A 23,941-nucleotide genomic window follows, 5' to 3' on the forward strand; every position below is an offset into this window, starting at 1 on the left:
AAGTTTATCTGCCGGTTGAGGATTTCCTGAACATCTGGGAGTTAAATGTTGTACATTGATGTCTAAGACAACTTTCTGTAAAAAAACAAAATTGCAAATTGCTGTATGTTGAGGAGTAAGGCAGCCCTCCACCGGGGGGCACCAGAGCACCTCACATAATTATTAGCTAGCTATTATTTAAGTTTGGATTTATATGGAATTATTCTTTTTTGTCATTGTTTTTAAAAACTATTTTTGTCCCTTTTTTAATCCTGATGACTGCACAAATTTTCCATTTACATGGAGATGGCATATAAACAATTACGTCTGGTATCGAACCCACAACCTTCACTATGGGATGTGTGGGGGCCCTGGACCTGTGCCATTACATTTTTAGGACATATCGAACCCACAACCTTCACTGTGGGATGTGTGAGGGTGAGGCCATGGACCTGTGCCATTACATTTTTAGGACGCCATTTCATTTTAATCCTTTAAGGTCAAAAATATGAATTTTGTTCCATGGAGCAGGAGGTAAAATGTATTTCTGCACCAAAAATCGACTCGTCTCACTCCATTTTTGAAGGGCTGTGACAGACAGATGATCTTTGACATGCTGAAAAGTCTCCGCTCTGTTGTGTACCTGCCGGGTGACTACGTCTGCAAAAAGGTAAGGTAGCGTCTCCAAGCTGTGTTCATAGAAGACTTGTGGAGGTCACTGCCGTATCAGAACATCCATGTCTGTCGATCAGGGCGAGGTGGGTCGGGAGATGTACATCATAAAGGCCGGGGAAGTGCAGGTGGTCGGAGGACCCGACGGGAAGACGGTGTTTGTCACGCTCACAGCTGGATCAGTCTTCGGAGAGATCAGGTGATGAGGCTTCTAAGCAAACACACAATAACCCATGTTTGATGACACATGCAAACAATTTTTGTCGTTTAACCACCAATATCTACCTTTTGCCTCAGGCACAACAATGACAAGAGTCACTGTTGGAATTTGTGCAGCTTCCATGGTGCTGACAGTGACACATTTTTAACATAAATAGAACCAGAACATTAAGCAGTGCCACATAGAGAATAAAGTCCATGATCCAGTGTGGAAGTTTTGACGTAGAGCTTGAGAAGAAAATGTCAAAAGTTACTTCTCTGCACAATCATTCTGTCGCATTAATGCTACGTTGTTTTTTTTTGTTGACAGTCTGCTTGCGGTCGGTGGCGGTAACAGGCGTACAGCTAATGTGATTGCTCACGGTTTTGCCAATCTCTTCATCCTGGACAAGAAAGACCTGAATGAGATCCTGGTCCACTATCCTGAGTCTAAGAAGCTGCTGCGCAAGAAGGCCAGGTCAAACATGAGTGACATTATACAGACTACTCCACGGTCTGCTGCTGTGGAGAACTGGTTGCACTCACAGGTCTCTGTTTGAATCACAGAAAGATGCTCAACAAGGGAAAGAAACCAGAGCCTAAAGAAGAGCCCAAAGATCCCCCGCCTCCAGCCCCCGTGAGACCAGAGACGCCCAAACTGCTCAGAGCCGCTCTGGAGATGACGGAGAAGTCGTCTGGACTCAGAGGAGCTCTGGCTGAGGTCAAGAGGAGGACCAGCAAGTCCTTCATCTCCTCACAGGTAGAAACGCAGCCTATATACAGTGGAGCCCCGAGGTACGAGTTTTCCGAGTTACCAGTGAGCAACTTTTGCAAGATTTTCCTCGTGATACGAGGGAACATCAAGTTTTTTTTTACCCATTTTTATAACAATAATATGAAATGTTTTCTTAATTATATTATTTTATATGATCAGTATATTTGTTTATATCTGTGGTTTTTCTGTTTAGATGCAGGGAAGGGAATTTTAATTTAATTAATAATAGTATATTTCTGGGGGGCTGAAATATCATCAGGAAACCCAAATAAGTCTTGTTCACTACTAAACCATCTCTAAGAACTTCTTCTCTCCTCTTTCAGCCCTCCGTCTCCTCCTCCCAGCATACCTGTTCTCCCAGCTTCAGCTCTGGGCCGGAGAGAGATGGCGACACGCCCTCACCGGTCTTTGCCAGCTCAATGACACTTTGTTCTCCTTCCCGCTGTCATAGTAAGAGCTCACTGGCCCCTCGGCCTCTACCGAGGTGCAGCAGTGATGCGGATGAAACATCAGCCATGGACCAAAAACAGGAGGAGGCTGTTGAAGACAAAAAGAACGAGAGTGAGTCAAGGAGAGTTTTGAGAAGTCGTGAAGGAAGAAGGAAGGAGAGGTGAAAAATAACCAGTGAAAAGAATGATTTAATTCTTGTTGTGCAGCCATGTTGGGCTTCTGCTTGGACCACCAACTCAACTGGGCCAAGTGCAATGACTAGATGTACCTTCATATTTTATCTTCAATACAGAGCTATTCACATAAGACACTGGTTTGTTAAAATTGGGGGAAATACAATATTTGAGACAAATGTAAAACAAAAAGTTTTTAAAAAACCCAAATATTTCCTGACCCCTCTGCAGTACCTCTGTGGACCACCAGGGGTTCGTGGCCTATTGGTTGTAGACCTCTGCTCTGACTGCTCTGTTTTGGCTGTTGTTGTCTGCTTAATGTTTACAGCTTGTTTTGCAAATTTTCATGTGCCTCACAATTTTTTAATAATTTTAATTGTAGAGTCTGTAATATAATTAGAAAAAACAAAAAAAAAATGTTATTTATTTATTGTAGCATTTGTTTCCTTCAAAGATTAGTCAGAAATATTGTGATGTTTGTATGTTGTGTACAGAGACAGATTATATTTTATTTTGAATCGTTTTCACCGGACCATGACCAGGAACTAGAAAATGGCTGCTTCAGGTACTCCATGGCCGTATAACATGAAACCTGTATCTAGGCAAATACTGAATGGAATTTCATGATGTAGAAACAAAAAAGTATTAAAGGACCAAATTAAGGTTGATGACATTAACACTGTATTGTGTGTGGATCCCTGTGTAAATGTCTGTGTAGAGCGTTAGGAAACGTCACCAACGGTGTGTTAACATTAGCGTAGCACATACTAACAATAAATACCGTGGACTTTACAAGTCGTATCTTGGAGCGTAGCGATGTTCAAATTGCATTGCAATTATTACAGGACAAAAGACTAGAACATTCTGCAGCAACAGCTAACGTTATTATTTTAATACTTTTTGTATTTACTGCACAACATTATATGTTCACTCTCAATATACATATTCAGACACTGTACTCATTACGTAAATGTTTCTCTTTCCTTCCCGTGCATAATCTTTGTGTATCTTGTATATAAATTGTATAAACAGCAGGATTCAGCTTAGTGTAAATTTGTCTCCATTGCGTAAGAAATGTAGGTTTGTAAACCAGCTTTCCACACTGCCTACAGGATGTCGAGAATAATGTCAATGTTTCTTCTTTGTCACAGGACGTGTGTCTGTCGTACATAGGAATATATGCATCTAGTTCGGTAATTGGACGTAGCTCTGTCCTTAGTGGACTGTGTATAAATAAAATATTTATTGTTACATTTTTCACTCATGAGCACGAGCTTCGTGATCATCACCTACAGTAGGTGAAAAATTAAAAACCTGACTGTTAAACCATAAACCACACATCTGTGGTTCTGTGGGATTCACAAGAGTAAAATAAAAAATCAGAAAATAAATCACTGGATTATTGAGTTTATTTCAGTGATGTCTATTAGTTTTAATGAATTTAAATAGTTTTAGATCCTGTTTTGGTGTAAGAATTTCAAGCTGTTTTTAATCAAAATGACTCTGACTACTATGTTGCTAAATGTATGTTTGACTGTTGTATATTCAATACATGTACTAAAAAATCAAGGCAGCAAAAAAATGGGGTAAACTTCTAACAAGATGTTCAAGAACCGTGAAGACGAAATGGACAGAAATACATGGATGTTGACTTTAATCTGAGTGTGTGATGATCGAAACACGATAATAGGATTAAACAGATTGAATTACAATGACAGCGTGTAACAGATTTAAAATTCATTTTATTTTTTCATTTATTTATTTTTTATTTTTTGGTTATGCAGCGCTACATGTTTAAATTGTCCTACTTAAACGTTTAGTATAAACTTTTTTTATAGTCGTTTAAGCGGTGTTTTAAATAAAACAGTGACGCGCTCAGTGACGTCACAGATGGTCCCTGTCCTTTGCGTTGATGCAGCGGCAAGTTATTTACACCGTTGTTTGTCCACACAGGCGCAGGTGTAGTTCGCAGGACGGAGGTAAAAAAGAAACGGGACAAGTGTTTATTTAGTGATATGACAGCGCACAGAACGACATTTCAATTACTTGTTGCCTTTAAATGTGTTTATTTTATAGTTTTATTCTGTGGTTTACGCGGAATGAGGAATGAGACAAGCTAACGGCTAAGTAGCTCTTAGCTTAGGAACGCCGCGGATTGTGAACGGCGTTCTTACGTGTTCGGGCAGTTTGTGATGGCAAGGAGACGTTATTAAAAAATAAACAAATAAAAGTGGGAGACGCTGCGATGGGTGACGTTGTTGCTGATGGAGAGAAAGCTAAAGAAACCGCGGAGCTTCCACTGGAGGTGAGTGACACAGCGACTTAAACAGGTGTCGTTCTCCAGGTACGTTATTGTATCGCCGGGATTTTAAAGCAATAAAACAATGGGTCGCAAAATATGCTTTAAGTTTATGCAGGAGTTGACTGAAGAAAAATAGAAACGTCATTATTTTGTTACAAAATGGCTGATTTAAAATAAAATATAAAATATAATTTGATTTAAAATGGCTGATTAAAACAGTCAAAATTAGAGACAGGAGAGTTTAACATATTTACAGTCCCTCACAATGACGGCTGCTAATGATGAATGTTGATATTGTTAGCTTGAAGTTGGAGTCCATTTTGTTGAGTTACAGTTACAAAATAATGAGCCCTAGTCCATTTGCAAAGTAAATGTTTTCAAACTGGAAACATATTGGATATACAACATTGGATATACTCTCCTAATAATAATTTAGATATGATTTTCACCCTAATTCCTTTAAATCTGTCCAATGCTAAATACACTAGATATAAATTTGGGATTTTATATAATTATATAATTAAATTTAAACATTTCCCAAGCATCTATTCTTTAATTTTTTTCACATCATAAATAAGGTTTTGCCCACAATGCCAAATTAAACAATTTTCAGAACAGCTTTAAATGAGATGTTTATTTTCCCATTCTCTGTGTGCTCATTAAACTCATTAAACACCCTTAGGGTGGAGTTAAATAATTCTAAATGTTAATAATATTTTCTTTGCTCCACTATGGGGGAAAAATGCACTGAATTATACATCTACAATTATAGTACTAGTGATGGTACTATCTTCAGAAAGGGGGCGCTGCAGAAAAGAGTTGGTAACCAATGCATTAAATTAACTCAGTGGTGTTTCTCTCTCTCTCTCTCTCTCTCTCTCTCTCCTGGTGTAGATTATAATTCACATTCTGAGCTTCCTCCATCCCTCAGATAGGAAAGAGGCCTCGATGGTCTGCCACAGCTGGTACAATGCCAGTCTGGACTTGTCCTTTCAGGTGATCTGGTTCACACCACACCTCACCACACTGTAGTGTCATACTGTACATGGTACAGTTGTGCGGCTTGTTGTTCAACCCCAGTTCCAGACACCGTCCTAAAGAGCGTTGCTGTTTGTCTGCTTGTCTTGGTGTAGAAGAACGTCACATTCTGTTTCCCGGCCTCACCCTCGTCCCTGCAGATGGTGAGTGGTCTGAACAGGAGATCCAGGTGCAGCCTGGTTATCAGCCAGCTGGATGGCTTCAGTATGTCCAGGTCACTTCTGCTGGAGGTGAGGGGTTTGTGTCATGCTGACATCATTTCTATCTGACACACGAGGATAATCATTAACTCAGCTGTTGTGAAATTACAACATAATACCACTTTTCAGGTCGGTCTGTGTCTGGGCTCCAAACTGGACGGTCTGGCTTTGCCCGGTAGCAGTATAACAGAGGCATCGCTGCTGGCCCTCCTCCCCTGCCTCACCTCTCTACGCAAGCTGGACCTCAGGGGTCTGGACAGCCTGTTCATGTCTGGAGCCTTCCTCTCCAGGGAGGAGCACCGACAGCAGGTATCGTATTATGCCATTAAAACCAAGCTAGGTGATGAAATGGTATTTACAGAGGATGATAGAGTTACTCAGAGCAACTGCTGGATTCAATCAGCCTCAATTTTTAATAAGTTACAATATTGACTTGTTATTAATCCTCAGTAACCCTGTGGTTACTCAGATTTGAAAAACAATGTTTTAATGTGTAATTAAAGCTCAATCCTGACTCTCGCTGCAGGTAAGGACGGCTCTCGTCCATCTGGAGGAACTGGATCTGTCCGATCTGCGTTACCTCTCCGATCTCACCTTCAGTCGGCTCACCAGCTGCACACCCCGCCTCCGCCGGCTCTCGCTGGCCGGAAACCACATCGCTTTCGAGTTCGATCCCTACCAGGGGTGTCCTGTGGGCATGGTGGAGCACTCGTCTGCACTGCTGTCATTGAGGAACCTGAGGAGGCTGTTAACAGAGCAGAAGACCACCCTCAGAGCTCTGGACCTCAGCAGAACCTCTATTACCCCTGAGTCCCTGCGCACTATCGCACAGGTCAGATCATGACTTTTTTTTTAAAGCTTCATTCATATCAGATAATGTGGTAAATATTTACTAATGACCTTTAGAATAAGGTAATATAATAAGGACATCTTTTTCAGGTTCAAGGTTTAGTCTTGGAGGAGCTGCGTCTCCATGGCTGTAAGGAACTGACCGACTACTCCATAGAGGTTCTTATAAAACACCAGCCGAGCCTCCAAAGACTGGACATTAGCTCCTGCACTGAACTGACCAGCCGGACAGTGGAGGCTGTGGCTCGTGGCCTGAAGTCACTGACCCACATTTCTTTGTCAAACAACTGGAGAATAACTGAAAAAGGTGATTTTTTTATTTTTATTTAGAAGACTTGGTTCCATTCCCAAAAGTAATAAAAAAAAAGTGAAGTGCGATGGGAACTGTCTTTGTTGCAATACGTGGCCTGACCACTAGATGTTGCCAAAGCTTGTTACTTTCCCAATACAATTCAGTAGATGAACTGAAAATCTTTTCGTCCCTTTGATGCTGATACTGTTTATGCTCAGTTTTGTTAAACACGTGATCAGAACTGACATTGATAATTCTAATATTACTTTATTTGGTGCTTTGAATTGTTTGCATGGTAATAAGATAAGCAACGTTCTAAATAACTACAAATATATTCTTTGGCTCATGATACACTCATTGGGAGCAACTTTTGAAATGCATCAAAGTTGTCCTGTTAAGACAAGACAGAAACCATATAGTTTATACCCCGTAACGTACAGGAAGTGCCCCGTAACATACAGGAAGTGCTTTGAAACCCTGTGCTGAAAGTGAACACCTGATGTTGTCCACAGGCCTCGCTGACCTCACGTCGTTGTCGTCCCTGAGGCGGTTGGATCTGTCTAACTGTCTGCACGTCAGTGGAGCTGAGATGGTGAAAGGCCTGAAGGAGTCTGCCGAGTCCAGAGCACGGCTGGAGACGCTCAGCCTCAAGAGCTGCACCTACATTGGGGTCAGTCGGTGTTATGAGTGAGATGACTAACAGCTGTGTGATCAATATCTGACGCAGAGATGAGATTGGACAGGCGGAATAGAAAACAATACCATGTATTATAATGTCATTCCTACAGTGTGTTTTTATACTGATTTAAAATGAGTTTTTTTTTCCAATTAGAAATAAAAAAATATTTTATATATATATCTTTTTGCTCTTCTTCTTCAGGATCTGGTGGTTTCCTCTCTTGGACAGCTGCTAGGCAGTACTTTACAGGAGCTGGACCTCACCTCCTGCGTCAACGTGACAGACTTGTCAGTGCTCGCCATTTCCACCTACCTGCTGAAGCTGGTAATTCTACGTCTGGGCTGGTGCAAAGAAATCAAGGACAAAGGGTTGCTGGGAACGGTGGAAAAGTGTGTTCTTAATAAGAAGTTGGTAAGAGCCACAGATGTGTCCAGTTTGTGTGTTTGCACTCGGACTTTTTCAGTAACCTTGTCATTAAGGAGCCGCTTCTCCTCACAGGAAGAAAAAGGTCCGACGTTTACCCGCACTTTTGGCAACATGGGCTTCTTTAAGCCTCCTAACATGGAGGACCAACCAAAGCCGGTGACGCAGCTGGAGCTGCAGCAGCTGAAACGGTCAGCCGGAGCTTCACTTTTAGCTCTGAGCAGGCTGCAGGAGCTGGACCTCACTGCCTGCTCCAAACTCACTGACAACAGCATCACACAGGTGAAAGGCTCAGAGTCACCAAGGCTGTGACTTATTACCAGCATGGTTTCACACCAGCGTTGTTCTGTCTTCTTAGGTGGTGAACCACCAGGATCTCCATCGCCTCTCTCTCGCCTGCCTTCCGTGCATCACCGACGACAGCCTAGTGTCGGTGGCCTGGCGCTGCAAAAGCCTCACCAGCCTGTCCCTGAGCCACTGTCCTGGCATCAGCGACCGCGGCGTTTCCCAGGCTGCTCCGTACCTTCGACGGCTCCAGCATCTCAACCTCTCCTGCTGTAATAACATCACAGACAGGTGAGGACCGTCCCTGGAAACCAAGTGTCCGCTCCTCTATGGAACATGCCTCCCTGACATATGAAACTATTTTCTTTTTTTCCCCAGATCCTTATTGGCCCTGGCCAAGCACTGTAAACGCCTGAGGACGCTCGACATCTCCCGATGCAAGAAGACTTCCGTCACAACCATCGATCTCCTGCAGTCGCAGCTGCCGTTCTTGGAGAACATCCAGTGCAAGTTCATAGGAGGAGCCGACCCCACTTTAATAATGTGATCGGATATGAAGGTATGAAAAAGCTGCTGCACACCTCACTGTTCTATAGTCAAAGACACTGAAATAAATTAACAGTAAATGTTCTCTGACACAGAGATCTGTGAAAGTGAACATAAAATAATGTCAACATCATAAATAGACCAAAGACAGAACAACAGAATTTTTTCATTACAAAAAAACCCAAAAAAACCTGCAGTTTATTCATGTGAATTCAGCAAAGAAACATCATGGTTCAAAGTGAATGTCACTACACAAGAAGAGTGTCAGAGTTGCAGTGCAGGGTCAAGGGTCAAGGTGACCGTCCTGAAATGAAAGACCCAGATAAAGGCCAGAAAACGCTCCAAACACCCACGACAACGGTTCGTCTGTGAGTTTCTAGAACTGTTTAGTACCTGCATGACCAAAGTGAATGAAAACTGTTCAGAGAAAACCTGAACATTCGTAGTACTCATATTTTGTGTTTTTTCTTAATTATTAAACTCCTTTCATATATTCCCCTAAGGTATACTTAGTACCTGAAAAAAACAAAACAAAACGTAAAGGTGTTTGGTACCTGTTGTTGTCTGCATCCTTATAAAATAGGTCATAAAATCATCACGAGTGAGACACTGTCATTTTAAAACCACGGAACAATAATGATATAAATCTGTTAAAGGAAAAGGACTTTAAATGTATAGATGTTTGTTCTTTTTAAATATTTTTTAAAAAAATCAAGCAAGGAAAATTAAAAGTACCGTTCCTCGAGCCTGGCGTTGTACGATGTCAGTTATCGATTGTAAATAGTAGTTGGAGACATGAACAGGTGGACATGAGGTCGGTGGAGCAGAGCGGAGGTGTCGTCAGGTTCAAACGTGACAGATCAGTGTTGGCGTGTGTGTTCGTGTCAGTTCTTAATGTTTTTTCGTGGAGATGTTTCAGTACTGAGACTGGAGGAGGAGTGTCAGGATTAAAGACTGTTAATAAGTGCATGGCTGCACATAGATAGATATATATATATGTATATGAATATTTACACATTCATTCATCTGTGCACACTCCCCTCTACTGCTCAGTCTGACTGAAGTCGTAGCAGAAGTTGTAGTTGCTGGGAGGTTTGGGGACCACGGGGGCGCTGTCAGGGATGGGGACGTTCTCCAGGTCCAGGAGGCGGAGCTTGATCTCCATAGAGAGGAGGATTTCCAGCTCGCTGCGCATGGCCTCACTGCTCATCTCCCGACCCAGGAGGACGCTGAGTCCATCTGTCCACAAACAGAACTGACAGAGAAGAAGAGGAAGAGGAAGATGAAGATGAAGTCTGCTGTAATGGCAGGAGAACTCAAGTGTTTTCAGAGCAGGTCCAGACTCACGTCGGTCCGTGAGGGTGCGATGAAGTTCAGACTGTACTCCTCTACGTCGTACATGATGCTAAATGCTAAGTCCAGCACCTCCTGCTGGGAAGAAGGAGAAACGCAATTAAGCTGCTTTTCCAAGAATCACCCAGAGATTTTACTGCTGTTTCGACCAGTAGAACAGGTCCAGACACAAATTATAAGATGTTATTACAGAACGTCAAGTGGTTTTTTTTTTCTATGTCTGTTGTCTAAATAGTAATGCATTTAAAATCCATAGAGAGATTTTGAGAGGAGCTGCCGACCTTGGTCTGTTTGCCTTTGTTTTCTTTCATGTGAGGACAGTCCTTTCCTGTCAGCAGTCCCTTTATATCAGCCACTGGTACTGAAGAGAAAAGAGCAGATAATAAAACTATAGAAATCCAAACAGGAAGAGCCTAAAAAAAAGGAAGGATCATTTATAAACAAACTCACTCTTTTCTTGGAGTGTTTCTATTGGTGGATTGTCTGTGTCTTCCTCCACGTCGCCATAATGAAGCATTTTGTGATTGGGCGACAGTCGACAGTACCAAAGTTTATCTGAGAGAAAAATGACCCGTCACCAAGGTTAGCCACATCAGAGTCTCCTCTGTAGCTGTGTGTGTGTGTTTGCTTTGTTTATTGTCAGACCTTGTCTACGGCGGTTGCTGATTTTCCTGAACATCGTCCCCTGACACAGTCGGTTGAGTCTCTGCTGGCGGATCAGCTCCAGCAGCTCGGGCTTCAGACGCTCTTTGAGCTCACTAGAAAAAGACAGGAGTTTATGTATGAGCGGAAACGCAGCGACGAGTCTTTTTAGTTCAGTTTCAGCAACCTAGATAAATGATCTAATGAATAGGTTTATAATAATAATAATAAACATTTAAAATCATATTAATGATTCAATTTCTAGGTCAAATACATGTACAATTAAGTGTTGACAGAATTCAGTAAAAAATGTCCAAATATCCATCAGTAATGTTCTGACACTTCTTGTACATTTTGTGAATAAATATAAGTGCAGTTATTTTTTTTTATAATATTCATATTTATTGATAAAGGGTTTCTTTTCTTGGGACTCACAGTACGGGAGGAGCCAGGATCTCCTCCTGGTGCAGCCGCTCCGTCTGCCTCAGTTTGAGGATCTCGCTGTAGTTGAGGGCGTGGACTTTGTTCTTGAAGAGTTCCAGAGAGGTGGGCTTGGTGGCCAACGTCCTGGTGATCTGCTCTCTGACCACCTGCATCACCTGCACGTGGGGAAACATGGAGACGGGGCCGTGATCATGTACGGTTGACTGTCAGAGCGGAGTTAGATAAACTTACAATTCTCGCTTACAACTAGTGGTGCTTAAGCTCCCTCTAGTGGTATCAAGGGGAATCTGTTTTTTTTTTGTGTTAAAACCGTTTGGCAACAAAGGGCTGAAAACACTTCAGGTATGACTGTAAACTGTAGCAGCAGAAAACACAAGCAGTGGCTCAGTTAGGAGGGTCGCCTGTTCGAATCCCAGCCCAGAAAGGACTGTGGTGGGTTTAGTAAGGACCAACACTACCCCCTGTTGATTGAAAAGTGAATCACTGCCTTGTTTCTAGTTGTGTTTTTCTTTAGATCAGTGATCTGCAGTGAACTGTGACTCTTTGACATCTTTGCTTTTCATTTACCCCCTGTATATTTGTCCAGTGTGATGACAACAGATGGAGGTATTTACAAGAATTAAGGTTAAAACAATGTAACACCTGACTAAATGACTAACATCAAATCAATTTAGTGAGAATTGCTGCCTTCAGGTCACTGTTTGTGAAAGTATCTCTAAATAATAAATACTAAATGATATTGTATTTTAATTATCTATTTATCCCTTGTTTATAAATGAATAATATATAATAATGATAATTATGCATTTTAAAATATTTGTGTTATTTTTATTTATTTTTAAACAGAATGAAGTCCAACAAAAAATGTCCACAGCTTTCTTTTTGTACTCGTACATAAATCTGTAGTACAACTACAGTACTACAGACTTCATGTACTGCAATACTGCCATCATTAAAATGGTCAAATGTGTTTGTGGCTCTTGATGAATCTTTTTTTTAATTTGTTTGTTTGATGATAAAATTGTGTTTAGCAGGAATACAATTGGAAGTAACTGGTCGTGTAACTGGTCGTGTAACTGGTCGTGTAACTGGTCGTATTGTGAGTTGTGTGTATCGTTACATCCCTGGTGTTCAGGGTTGCCTGAGGTGATGAATAGCGTTTTTTTTTTTTAAAAAGTACTTCCTGTTCCCTGACGCACCGACTGATGACAACACAGCACAAAATCAACCAAACACCAGGTGTGTTTTTGATTATAGTTTGCGGTTGTGGCGTATTATCCTTAATCCTTACGGCCGCCCACCACCATCAGACCGACTTCAGCGGCCATTCAACCTCAAACAACAGTTCACTTCCTCTCCTCCATTCATCCATTCATCCATCACTCAATCACAGTCACACCCATCGACTCAGGTCCATTCATTTGTTTTCCCGCCTTCTTAGAAACCAAGAATGTACTTCAGTGTTCACAGGGTGGGATTAAGTCCCTTCTCCGTCTTTATCTCACACGAGTTGTGATCATGGGCGGGGTGGGGGGGGGGGTCTGTAGCTGCCTCAGCTGGAAATAACAGAAAATCTATGTAGAAATCCATAGTCCTAATTCAGGGAGATGAAGCCAAAGTGATTATTGCTTGCACACACACACACACACACACACTCTCACACACTCACAGAGTCAGTTCTGCTGACCTACATTAGTCCTGCTGGTTCACGCCCTCTGTAATTGTGAGCACAACAAGAGATATCTCCAGGCTGCGTTTTACTGGACTCAGTGCTAATGTACAAAACAAGATTTAAATTGTTTTATATCTGGACTAACATTTTATATAAAAATAAACCTAACCAACAGTCGTCATGTTCGTCTTTGAAAAACCAACTGTTAAAGGTTCAGTTAAAGACTGAAGGATGTCGGTGTTTGACTGAGACCACAACAGTTCACCACCTCAGACAATGACCCTGTCTGTGTGTGTGTTTGTGTGTGTGTGTGTGTGTGTGTGTGTGTCGGGCAGCGCTGCCAGTACAGATGGTGAAACCCAGACTGTCACTGTGTGAAGATACTGTACGGAGACACAAAACAAACGACTACAGAGTTTTACACTGTCACTTCCTGCACCGGCTGAGCCAGAATAACAAACGTCTCCTCAAACTGTCCGTCTCCTTTCAACCCTAAGAGACGTTCTTTAACACAACACAACACTGGCTGTGTAAACAACAACAACAACAACAACAACAAGCAGCAACTACAGCAGGGGCAGTTAGCGGTCGTAGCTACTGACATCAAACTGTAAACATGGAAAAAATTCCTAATCCTACCTCCATCTTTTCTTCCTTAAATCCACGTGGAGAGAATGATTTTAATCCTATTCAGTCGACATTGATGTGACAGAGAGGAAAAAAAACTGAACTGAACTGGAGAGAAACAACCATCACCTCCACGGCCGCAGCAGCAGCAGCAGCAGCAGCAGCAGCGGCCGCCCTTGGCCTGTTGGTTTTTGTTTTATGACATCCTCTTTCTCCCACACACACACACACACACACACACACACACACACATATGCCGCCACCCACCACACCGGTTCAGCCTCTCTGATATTTAGTTCAACTGGCCAATCAGAGCAGAGGTGACTGTCACCTGCTCCTGTTCCCTGAAGCCCAGCAGCATGTGTGTGTGTGTGTGTGTTTGTATTGATGTGTGTGTGTGTTTGTGTGTGAAGGACGAGGGTGTTCGGAGAGAAAAGAAACTTTTATTTTTCAGGCTTATAAATGTAGTCCTTGGGTCAAAGACCAGTGACGGGACCTGGACTAGTGGACTGAAGTTTTCTTCATTGACTTGGACTTAAACACTGAGACTGGACTGGAACCTTTTCTCCCTGAACTTGGTGTCGAACCCAACGTGTCTTCACTGACCTGGACATTTTATTTGACACTTTGACCTTTGCTTAATGTAAAAGTTGAAAAAACAAAACCAACTCCTTTAAATCATATCAAATCAATAATCAACCGTTTCATCAGTAAATATAAGGCTCCAGGTCCACAGTTCTGCACATGCAGACCCTGCGTTAATGATTTAAAGCTCAGAACCCAAACCTCTGGTTCTCACCCTCTCATATTGTTTCCGGAGGTTTTTTTTTTACGTCCCTCCTGTTGTTGTGTAATTACTGCTGATGCCCCGGGCGCTTTGTCCGCCCCCCCCCCGTTTCCTTTTCTCTCCTCCTTCTGCCCCTCACCACACTTCTCTTTGTCCCAACTAATGCCACAGCGCCCCCCCCCACCAACCCCGAAAGCACCCTGGGTAAAAGGCTGTGGGTAAAAACAAAAGGCCGGCCTACTGAGAGGTCAAGAGGTCACTGGGTTTTTTACGACTATGTGGGTGACGGACGTCTGTGTGTGATGGTAACTGGGCTTCAGGACAAAGACGCAGACATTTCTTTCTTCACGGAGCAGAACCTGCTGCTCAAGACTCTTTCACCTTTGACCTTTGAAGTATGAAACTAATCAGCAATTTGACTAAAGTTTGAACTTCCTTCATGACTTTTACAAATAACATTTTTTACATTTTTCTATTCGGTCAATTTCTTATATATAATGTACAATATTTAGCCACTTTTTTTTCCTGGCATCGTGGCGTCTGGGACAGAGCAGAATTCCCACGATGCCCCGGTTTATCTACGGTACCTTGTCGAAGTCCTCCTGCGTGGCTCTCATCTCCTTCCAGGTTTTGTTGAGCAGCTGAATACAGACACAGAAGAGTTCCTCCAACAGTCGATCCTGACTGAAGAAGATGGGATGGTAGTCGGACCTCGTCTCCGAGGCTGTCGAAACCCAGCGTTAACGAAAGGAGGAGAAATATAAAATAAGACGGACGGGAGAGTTCTGACGGTGTCAGGGCAGGATGACGACGACGACGACGACGACGTGGGGAGTTCTACTCACGTGTCTCTCCGATACGAAGAATCTCACACAGGACGAGTGTGAGCTGGATGCTGCTCCTGGCGAATGGACACTCGTGTTTATCTTCCCTGCTGCTGTTCTCCAGAACAAACTGTTGGAGAGGAAGGAAAAAAAAAACATCAAACAAGTTGAATGATAAAAAAGTCCTTAAAATACAAATGAATCTTCTTAGGGAGAAGCCACGCTCACCCTGCTGTAGGCGTCAGGATAACGTGTGGCGAAATAAAACATGGTGTCCAACGCCAACAGACCGGGAGGCGTCCGCACCAGGTCCTGACCAGGGTTGCTGTTGTTCTGTGAGCGTCAAACAAGGATTGAACAGAGGTTAGCTCAGCGATCCAGGCCGATGTCACGGTGTATTTTGACTGTGGAGTCTCACAGAAAAGCCCAGTTTCTTGAACTCTTTGGCGCAGAGTGAGCGCCGTCTCTCGTGGCTCAGACTGTTCTCGCTCTCCGTCTCGAACGCCGCCTGACGCAGACCGTGAAGGATGTCTCTCTGCTCCTGGAGTGTGGAGTGAGAGGAGGAAAAAAAAAAATCTCAAAATAATTCAGAGCTGAGTCGGTGGTTGAAACTAATTCAGCCACTGGTCCTGATGTTCTCTCCTGTTGTGGCGGACCTGGCTGTAACAGTCCAGCGGCGTTCTCATGCGAGGCTCCAGGTGATTCAGAGTCACTGACTGTAGGACGTAGAGGTAGTGGGCCATCTTATCCTGGACTGAACCAGAACTGTGGATGATGTTCTGCAGCAAAGAAAAAAACACATTTTCTTTTTTGTCAGTTGCGGAAAAAAAAATGGCATGAACTGAATATAAATATATAATTATATTTACCTTATAAATATACTGGCGGAGATTCTTCTTATTCAAGAATGAAAATATATCCTGAAATACAGAAAGAAAACAAAAGAGTTAAATGTGTCACAGTGGTGTAATTGCACTTTTCTACCATGGAGTGGCGGTATAGCGTCAGTAACAGATCAGTGGGTGGGACTGAGGGTTAGTCTGAGTGGGACTTTGACCTCCGTGACGAAACCATCGCCTGCTGGTACTTGTCTCTGACTCAGCCTCATTGTATTCTGCATGAATTTGCTCATGGTTTAGTGGCTCTGATAAGAAGACTGGACGTGTTGATGAAGGGAGAAAGTGTGTGTGAGTGTGTGTGTGAGCGAGAGAGAGAAAAGGAAAGAGAGAGAGAGAAGAAGTGAAGACACGAGGAGCTGAATGAACCAAGTGTTTCTGAACAAAGAAAACAGAGACAGTAGACGGAGAGAGAGAAAAGTCTGTGATGGATCATATCAACCCGACTGCTGCAAATAAACTCCCATGATTCAATTCACAGGCATAAAAATAACAACAGCTTGACACATGTCTCTGTTTCCCATCAGGCCCCAGGTGTCTAATCATAAACGTGTCTGGTCAACGGAAAGTGAAAGATGCAAAGATGAAAGGGACTCATTTCACAGGTCATGAAGTGTGAGAAGTGAAGTGAGAGCAGCAGCAGCAGCAGCAGCAGCAGCAGCAGCAGCAGCAGCACCTGTCTGTCTGAGTCTCCGGCCGTCTGCAGCACGGCCATGAGCAGAGCCATGGCTTTGGTCTGGATCTGCTGGTTGGTCCTGAAAGCAGACGGAGGAAGTGAGATGAGACGGACGTTTAAAAATACACACGCCTGAAAAGCATCGCTCAGTTTCGGCGGCGCCCTCTGTCTGTGTTTGTGTGTGAGGCGGCGGCGGTGGCGGTACTTACACCTGGAGGTGGGCGATGAGCCTCTCCATGGTGACCTCCTGTTTGACCTGCAGGAAGAGGCTCTGACCGCTCAGCACCATGCTCTCCAGGATGTCCAGGCACACCTGCTGTATGGAGGCGTCGGTCGGTTTGGCGTTGACGAAGCCCGCGATCTGAAACGACACAGAGTGATAAATGTCAGAGCGGAGCGAGGAGGGGAGGAGCGGCGAGGGTGAGTTACAGGAGCAGCAGACACAGAACCTTCTTGATGAAGACGGTGGAGAGGTTCTCCCAGGAAACTATCCCATGATCCATCAGTTCCATGAAGGCCGTCAGTGTGTGCGTCATGATCATGTTGTTCCTGAGTGATGCAACAACAACAGAGTTAGATTCAGGGCTGTGACTTCAGCCAACAGCGTTAGATTCAGGGCTGTGACTTCAGCCATTCTAATGGCACCGCCCTGTAGGTGGCAGTAATGCGCCCAAAGATGACACGAGACCGAGGCGATAAAGCTCTGCATGTTGGTCAGATTTTGTGATTTTGTTCTGTTTTTGTAATGTTCTGGTACCACGTAGGCCAGAGGCTGAAACGGTTCCCTCGTCAGTGGGATGTGCTGCTACATGTACAGGAACTATTTTACTCAGCAATGAGGAACAGCATTCCACAGACACAGTCAGAGACACGTACTCATTAGAGTCCTCCACTATCTTGACCAGTAGGAGGTGTCCGTCTCGGCTGATGAACTCCTGAGCGAAGGTCACGTCGGTGGAAACGGTGGCCAGTTCCTTCAGGGAGTCGCAGCGGACGCCCGAGTCTGAGCTCTGGATGCCTTTGAACAAATCCTCCGCACAGCGACCCTGTCGTCAAGTCACAGCAGCAACACCGTGTTACATGGTACCATAGTACTGTTGGCACCGCTAACTGGGACTGTTGGTCGGATTGGGTGTTTTTTTGTTTTTTTTGTATTATTTATGCAATTGAAGCCTCTTTTTTTTTTTTAGCAATATTTTGTGTTTAATGTTCAGATTCTGGATATTCTTGGCAGGACTTCCTTCCTTTTTGAATTCATGAATGAATTTGACTTTAGTGTCACGTGATTGATTTTATTTTTCTGAGTTACTGGTTGAGTTTTGTCAATTTTTTTTTTTTTTACAGCAGAGCGTTTTCATTTCAAATTCATTACTTTTTTTTTAATTTGTCTGACAGTAGTGAAATGTCTTTGTTAAAGGAGCAGCGCTGTAGAAAACCACAGCGTTTGATATGATTTCAGTTCAGTTTTAAAGTAATTGCTGTGAATGTGTAAAAGTTTGGGACCAAACTTTAGTTTTGTTTTTTTTTTTAGGTATTTTAGGTATTAACATCTATTTGTTTTCTTCCTGAAGCCATTTTCCCGTTCATTTTCAGTTACTAAAATCAGAAGTGTCTTCATTGATGAAGTACCTCCACAGTTTTTGAGAGGTTTGAAGTATTTGTGCACACTTTGACTCTACAAAGGCTCGACTTTTCACAGACAGTGTGAAGAGACAGAGGCCTGGAACGATGTGAGAACACAGGGACCGTGGTTGAGTGTCGGCTGGTGCAGACTCAGACTCACCGGTGCCTTGGTCAGACGCAGAATGCAGCCGTTCTTAATGTCCAGACGGTTCTACGCCACACGAACAAAGGCAAACACACGGATGCAGAAGAAAATAGAAGTTTAAGAGCTGTCAAAAAAAAAACCTCTGCCTTTTACTGCAGCGCAGTCTTTGACCACAGTGTGGAGGCAGAGGAATCAGTCGCACGTCAGGTCAGGCTGTTGCTAACATTTTACTACGATGTCCGTCTGTGTGTTTTTTACACTTGGAGCCTCGTTTAAAAATGGGACAGAAATCTGACTTCATGTTCAAACATGATGTGAACAGTTTTTCTTTAACGTTGACTTTAGTGACTAACGCAGGAAATGATCACATTATTTCACTGCATTCAATCAAGCCATGTGTTCCACACACCCACCCAGAAGTGGAAACATCTGTGTTTAACTAAAAAAAAAAAAAAAAACTCACCAACTTCAAAGTCTGGAGTTGGCATCGTCCGACCGACTCTGACGTAACTAACAGTGTACGACGTTCTCACTTCACTTTACCGAAATAAACAAAGGTGTGACCACCGCCAGTAGCTTAACATGATGGGGGAGGGTTTTTTACTCCCCCTCACCCTCACCTTCACCTGCTCTTATTTGTCTCTCTTTTCACGTAACGTACAGAAAAAATCACAATAATCAGGATTGATCTTGATTAAGTACTCAGAGATTGATAATGATTAATTATGATTATTTTCAAATAATTACATAAGGGTTTTTTACTCCCCCTCACCCTCACCTTCACCTGCTCTTATTTGTCTCTCTTTTCACGTAACATACAGAAAAAATCACAATAATCAGGATTGATCTTGATTAGGTACTCAGAGATTGATAATGATTATTTGTGATTATTTTCAAATAATTACATGAGGATTCATTATTATTTATTAAAACCTTTGATTTTCCTAGTGTTTACTCTTCTAACGGCCCATGCTACAGTAAGAGAAGTTCTAGAAGCTCTTTGTTTGTTTTTTCGTTATTTGTTAGAAACCTGGTTCTAATTGGTTAGAATTATTAATTAGAAGCGTTTGTTTTGTTGTTGTACGTGTGTGGGTGAACGTAACTCACTGATTCGGTGATGTACGTCTGCACTCCGTCGGCGTACTGCAGAGCGTAGTTGTCCGGACCAGGGAGAGTCCAGCTACACACACACACAGGGATATCAAGTGTCACAACAACAGGCTGATGTGGGAAGATAATGACGTGGAGTGTTTCCATCATCCGACTCACCCGTCGCACACTTCCTTTATTACAGCAGACAGAGGCTTTTTCTGTTTGCAGAGACAACATTTCACGGTTAATCATTAATCACAAAAACACACACAGTTTTTTTCAGTGAACATTTGTTGTCGGTGTAGTGAGCAGAAACGACACGTTGTGGTGGGTTATCGCCGCCGCAGCTATTCTGGCCGGCATCGAACTCTCTACTCTGTTGGGAAAGGAGGAAATCCACGAGCTTCTCGACGCTCTCTCAACACGGCCGCCCTCACTTTTCAAATCCCTCCTCGTAACATAAATAAAACCCGGGGCTTCATCCACGTCTGACTCCCGGCTATCCTGCCATTAGTGGTCAGCCCCGGCGGTCAACCAATGAAAATGTCTCTGGGTTGTGCGGTAGACCCACTGGACAGTCTGTCATTAGTGGCGGCCAAGGAGGCCCGACTGATCAGATGTGTGAAGTGACGACAGCCGACCAATAGGACGGTTCAGAGGAGTTCCAACAGGATTAGTTGTGATCTAAAATAAAAACATTTAGTTTTTTTTTTTTTTTTGGAGAATCTGCTTTCAGTAGGAACTGGTTGAAGCTTCTGGAAAAGGGTTTTGTCTTGGCTTCAACTCTGAACTGAACTGGTGGAACGATGATCTGTGTCCAGAACTCAGCTGCCTGGTTCTGGTCCTGGTTCTGGTTCTGGTCTGGAGGTTCAGGAGGTGCAGTAAATACCTGCTGAATGAACTCTCCCTCTTGGGTTTATTAGCCTCTCTGTAGTGGCGTCGAGTTTGTAACCGTACAAACCACAACCCTGCTTTCTGGCATCCACCTCACGCTGTGACTCATGGGTAATGTCAGAAGTACAACTTCCTCACATTTTCGAGGAAAACTTCTCCTCTCTCTCTCTGTCTCTCTCTGTCTCTCTCTCTCTCTCTCTCTGTCTCTCAGTAATAACAATAATTAAAAAAAATCCATCTGTTGAGTTGTGTAGTCGACGTCTCACTTTAGTTTTTTTACGTTAACTCACACATTCACCCTGTTTCTCCTCAACTCCATGCGTGCAGTAATTAATGTTGCTCTAATTATTTTTTAATAATTAACATTTTATAATGTTAAATTAATAAACACAGAAACTGAGCTCTTACATTGCAGGAATTTTAAAGGTATATACTGTAAGTTTTTTTTTTATTAATTTTTTAAGAACAGCTAAAAAAAATAAAAAAAATCCATGGAGTTAGATAAAAATGTACAAATAAACCTCCTGAAGTGTAAGTAGACGTAAAAGTAACTAAGTACTAAGTAACTTGTACTTCAGTCTTCAGCAACTGAAGCTACAGTGGCCCATATGGACCAGACCACGTGGGTCAGCCCTCTCTCCCGCCCCCTGGCTGAACTTTTCTTTTGACAACATACAGATGGCTGTACTGTACTGTACTGCACTGTACCATACTGTACTGTACCGTACTGTACTGTACTGTACTGTACCGTACTGTCATGGACCGTGTATCTGGTGTTATCGTAACTTTGTTGCGGTGCAAATCCTGCTAGCTTACATGAAAACACATCATATTCAATCATATTCTTCTTCTAAAAAAAGGGAACCCTGGTCAATGGTTCTGCTGTGAACACACACACACACACACACACACATGTTTGTAGAACATTCTTCCTGAGCAGACGAGGACATGGTAAAATATACGACCTGTCCCTTTAACTTCAGTTGGGAGGTCATCTCTGTGGTTTTTTTTTTGAGGCTGTGAGGAAGTGCTGCCTGGAAGGGATCAACTCAGGGCAAGACGTTCTCATGGACGTTCAACCGCAGCAGCCGCCCCAGTGTGGGAACAGTTGTAGATTCTGTCTATATCTATCAGCTCTATTTACACTTCACACACAGTAAATATATATATATATTTATATGTTTGTTTATATTCCTGGATATATTCCTTTGTGTTTTTTTGCCTTAATTTCTAGAGGGAGAAATGTCTGTGTGTGTCTGTGTGTGTGTGTGTGTGTTACCTGGTCCAGCTGTATGAGTTGTGGATAAGCTCCAGGCATCTGGATGGCTATCTTCACGATGTCCTTCTGCTGAGGCATGTTGACTCCTCTCGACTCCACCGCTCTCTGATCTGTGAGTCAGAAGAGAAATGAACACAGTTACAGTTACAGTTACATCAGCGTTGACACACGGTGGGATGTGACCCACAGGTGGGTTAGGGTTAGGAGACCGGTCAAGTCCACAGGCCGGGGAACAGGATGGTACCAGTGGTTGAGAAGTTAAAGTTAAAGTTGACGTAATGGACAGATTCAGTTTGAATAAAAGAGTCAAAGAATCTGAAATCCTTCAACAGAAAATCGACAGCAGTCATGCAGGGATTTTTCAGAGGAATTCTTCTCCGTAACTCGTCATTTGACTCTGTTCCTCCCATGAATGACTCACAGCCAATTATCATTTACAGTACGAGGCTGTTCCTCATTGAACCAACTGAACCTGAACAGTCAAAAAAAAAAAACCACGGTCCAACCCGGAGACAACAACTCCCTGCTCGGCCTTCGTGCGGCGTTCCCTGAGGACACAGAGGACGCTGTTGTTGTGGTTCCGACCCCTCCTCCCCCACACTCCCCCCCGTCCCATCTTCCCTTGTCTGAATCTGAATCTGATTCTCTCTCAGTTTTCGGCACATGGCAGACAATACGGTTGAATCTGTCTTCCTCACAACGTACTGAGTGAATATTTACTTTGCGACCGGAGTAGAAAGAAGGGAGGACCGACTTGTGCTCGCTTGTGTTTGCTGTGATTAATACCCAGCAGCCTGTGTGGGAGATCGCTCACATAGCTCCACGGGCCTGACAGGGGGAGGGAGCTCACACTTTATGGCAGGTTTCAAAGCAAAACTCCTGTCAAAACAACCTCACGTCGGCACTGCTGTCTCACCTTGCTCGCCCCGAGGCAGTTCCTCTCCTGATGCAGTTGAAGTGAGAATGAAAATTTAAAACCTGTAGAGGTTTCAGGGTGAGGGTAAAACTGAGCAGTTTGCAGCCTTACTCTTCTAGAAGTTTAGAGAAGCTATGACCGTTTCAGCAAAGGCTGCTGGGTAATCGTACCTCAATCTTTATAGGAACAAAGAATGGCTCTGAGCTTTGTTTATACTACCTTTGATTCCATTTCCATTGTTCTCTGCTCACTGTTCTGTGCTGTTGAGCAATACATCCACCAGGGGCAGTGCTGAGTTTAGCATTCATTTCTAGTTTGACATTAGTTCCTCTAACGATAGCGAACATAGTGATGATGGAGGAGGTGTTGATTATGTTGCAGCAAACTTGCAAACAAAACATGACATCATCACCGTCGTTGTTGTCCAAGATTGAACTCCATACTTCAGATTAATTAAAGTCGTTTTAAAAACAACAGACATGAAGAGTCCAAGGGTTTTTGATGCAACTTCAGCACCACCCTGTAGATGGCGGAATAAGGAACCAACCATTGCTTATAAAGTGTGACAGTAAAGGAAACAAACTCCCCGTTATTAGTCATTACTCACTCAACTTCTCTACCGGCTAATGATAGGAAACAGGCCACAAATCTGACTACAAGAACGGAAAAAGATCAGAAGCAATTTTTTTTTTACCAGATTTGGTCCAAAAGTTCTAGGAGAATTATTAGGTAATGTAAGGGGCGCGGTCTCAAATGTGTACCTGTAGCTGCAGTATCTGTATCGGACATGATTTTGATGCAACTAGAAATAAAAATTAAAAAAAATTGCCAAAATATTACAGAATAAAAACACCTACAGTTTTTGACACAGGTGTCACTTCAGCCATTCACTGTGAACACATGTGAAACTACAGTGTATAAAACTCACTGCCTTCACTGATGTTACCATTTTAAGTTCATGACAGTCAAATAAATATAATTCAACAAAAGTGTCTTTGGACAGATTTATAAAAACTCCGACCTACAAAAAGAATATTGTACATTTTTCACAGCGACAAAGTCTCTACCTTTAATCTTATCCACACGTTTTGGTATGAAAATAGATTCAAATCTGTTTGATCCCCCGGGGGCAGGAGTCTGAGCCCAGAAGCTGCTGATCTGTTAAAGTAAAACGACATTTTTGGCTCTGGCGTTTCATTTTTCCTAACTC

General features: G+C 43.0%; 3 protein-coding genes across 5 annotated transcripts in view; 2 read left to right on the top strand and 1 right to left on the bottom strand.

The window, feature by feature from the left end:
* LOC103379569 (cyclic nucleotide-gated cation channel beta-1-like) overlaps positions 1 to 2,242 on the top strand; it is a 14,949-nt gene extending 12,707 nt beyond the window's left edge. The window contains 5 exon segments of the mRNA XM_025056308.1: positions 508 to 649; positions 732 to 850; positions 1,181 to 1,327; positions 1,417 to 1,609; positions 1,948 to 2,242. Coding sequence (XP_024912076.1) covers positions 508 to 649; positions 732 to 850; positions 1,181 to 1,327; positions 1,417 to 1,609; positions 1,948 to 2,238 — 892 coding nt within the window. The 3' untranslated portion in view covers positions 2,239 to 2,242.
* A 1,886-nt stretch (positions 2,243 to 4,128) lies between these two features.
* On the top strand, positions 4,129 to 11,425 carry fbxl9 (F-box and leucine rich repeat protein). Of its 2 annotated transcripts, XM_025056366.1 has the most exons (13): positions 4,155 to 4,226; positions 4,324 to 4,552; positions 5,444 to 5,545; positions 5,683 to 5,817; positions 5,917 to 6,096; positions 6,314 to 6,619; positions 6,727 to 6,943; positions 7,441 to 7,598; positions 7,809 to 8,018; positions 8,106 to 8,312; positions 8,389 to 8,606; positions 8,694 to 8,874; positions 11,294 to 11,425. In XM_025056366.1, the coding sequence occupies exons 2-12, from the start codon at positions 4,493 to 4,495 to the stop codon at positions 8,860 to 8,862; spliced, it is 1,962 nt and encodes a 653-aa protein (XP_024912134.1). In that variant the 5' UTR covers positions 4,155 to 4,226; positions 4,324 to 4,492; the 3' UTR covers positions 8,863 to 8,874; positions 11,294 to 11,425. The 2 variants fall into 2 exon arrangements, with proteins under 2 accessions (XP_008309369.1, XP_024912134.1); XM_008311147.3 differs by having other exon boundaries at positions 4,129 to 4,552.
* The window catches only part of elmo3 (engulfment and cell motility 3), an 18,999-nt gene continuing 4,080 nt past the window's right edge, over positions 9,023 to 23,941 (bottom strand). The window contains exons 2-21 of one of the 2 annotated variants that reach the window (XM_008311143.2): positions 21,816 to 21,925; positions 19,820 to 19,860; positions 19,658 to 19,730; positions 18,566 to 18,616; positions 17,659 to 17,828; positions 17,232 to 17,331; positions 16,992 to 17,143; positions 16,783 to 16,861; positions 16,080 to 16,130; positions 15,867 to 15,989; positions 15,629 to 15,751; positions 15,439 to 15,543; positions 15,232 to 15,340; positions 14,974 to 15,110; positions 11,292 to 11,455; positions 10,860 to 10,972; positions 10,665 to 10,769; positions 10,496 to 10,575; positions 10,209 to 10,289; positions 9,023 to 10,116 (exon numbers count right to left, since the gene is read on the bottom strand). In XM_008311143.2, the coding sequence (XP_008309365.1) occupies positions 9,904 to 10,116; positions 10,209 to 10,289; positions 10,496 to 10,575; positions 10,665 to 10,769; positions 10,860 to 10,972; positions 11,292 to 11,455; positions 14,974 to 15,110; positions 15,232 to 15,340; positions 15,439 to 15,543; positions 15,629 to 15,751; positions 15,867 to 15,989; positions 16,080 to 16,130; positions 16,783 to 16,861; positions 16,992 to 17,143; positions 17,232 to 17,331; positions 17,659 to 17,828; positions 18,566 to 18,616; positions 19,658 to 19,730; positions 19,820 to 19,860; positions 21,816 to 21,893 (2,148 nt within the window). In that variant the 5' untranslated portion in view covers positions 21,894 to 21,925 and the 3' untranslated portion in view covers positions 9,023 to 9,903. The other variant, XM_017033161.2, reaches the window with a different exon arrangement.

Source organism: Cynoglossus semilaevis, chromosome 6 (assembly GCF_000523025.1).
Source record: "Cynoglossus semilaevis isolate Cse_v1.0 chromosome 6, Cse_v1.0, whole genome shotgun sequence".
NCBI classification, from domain to species: Eukaryota; Metazoa; Chordata; class Actinopteri; order Pleuronectiformes; family Cynoglossidae; genus Cynoglossus; species Cynoglossus semilaevis.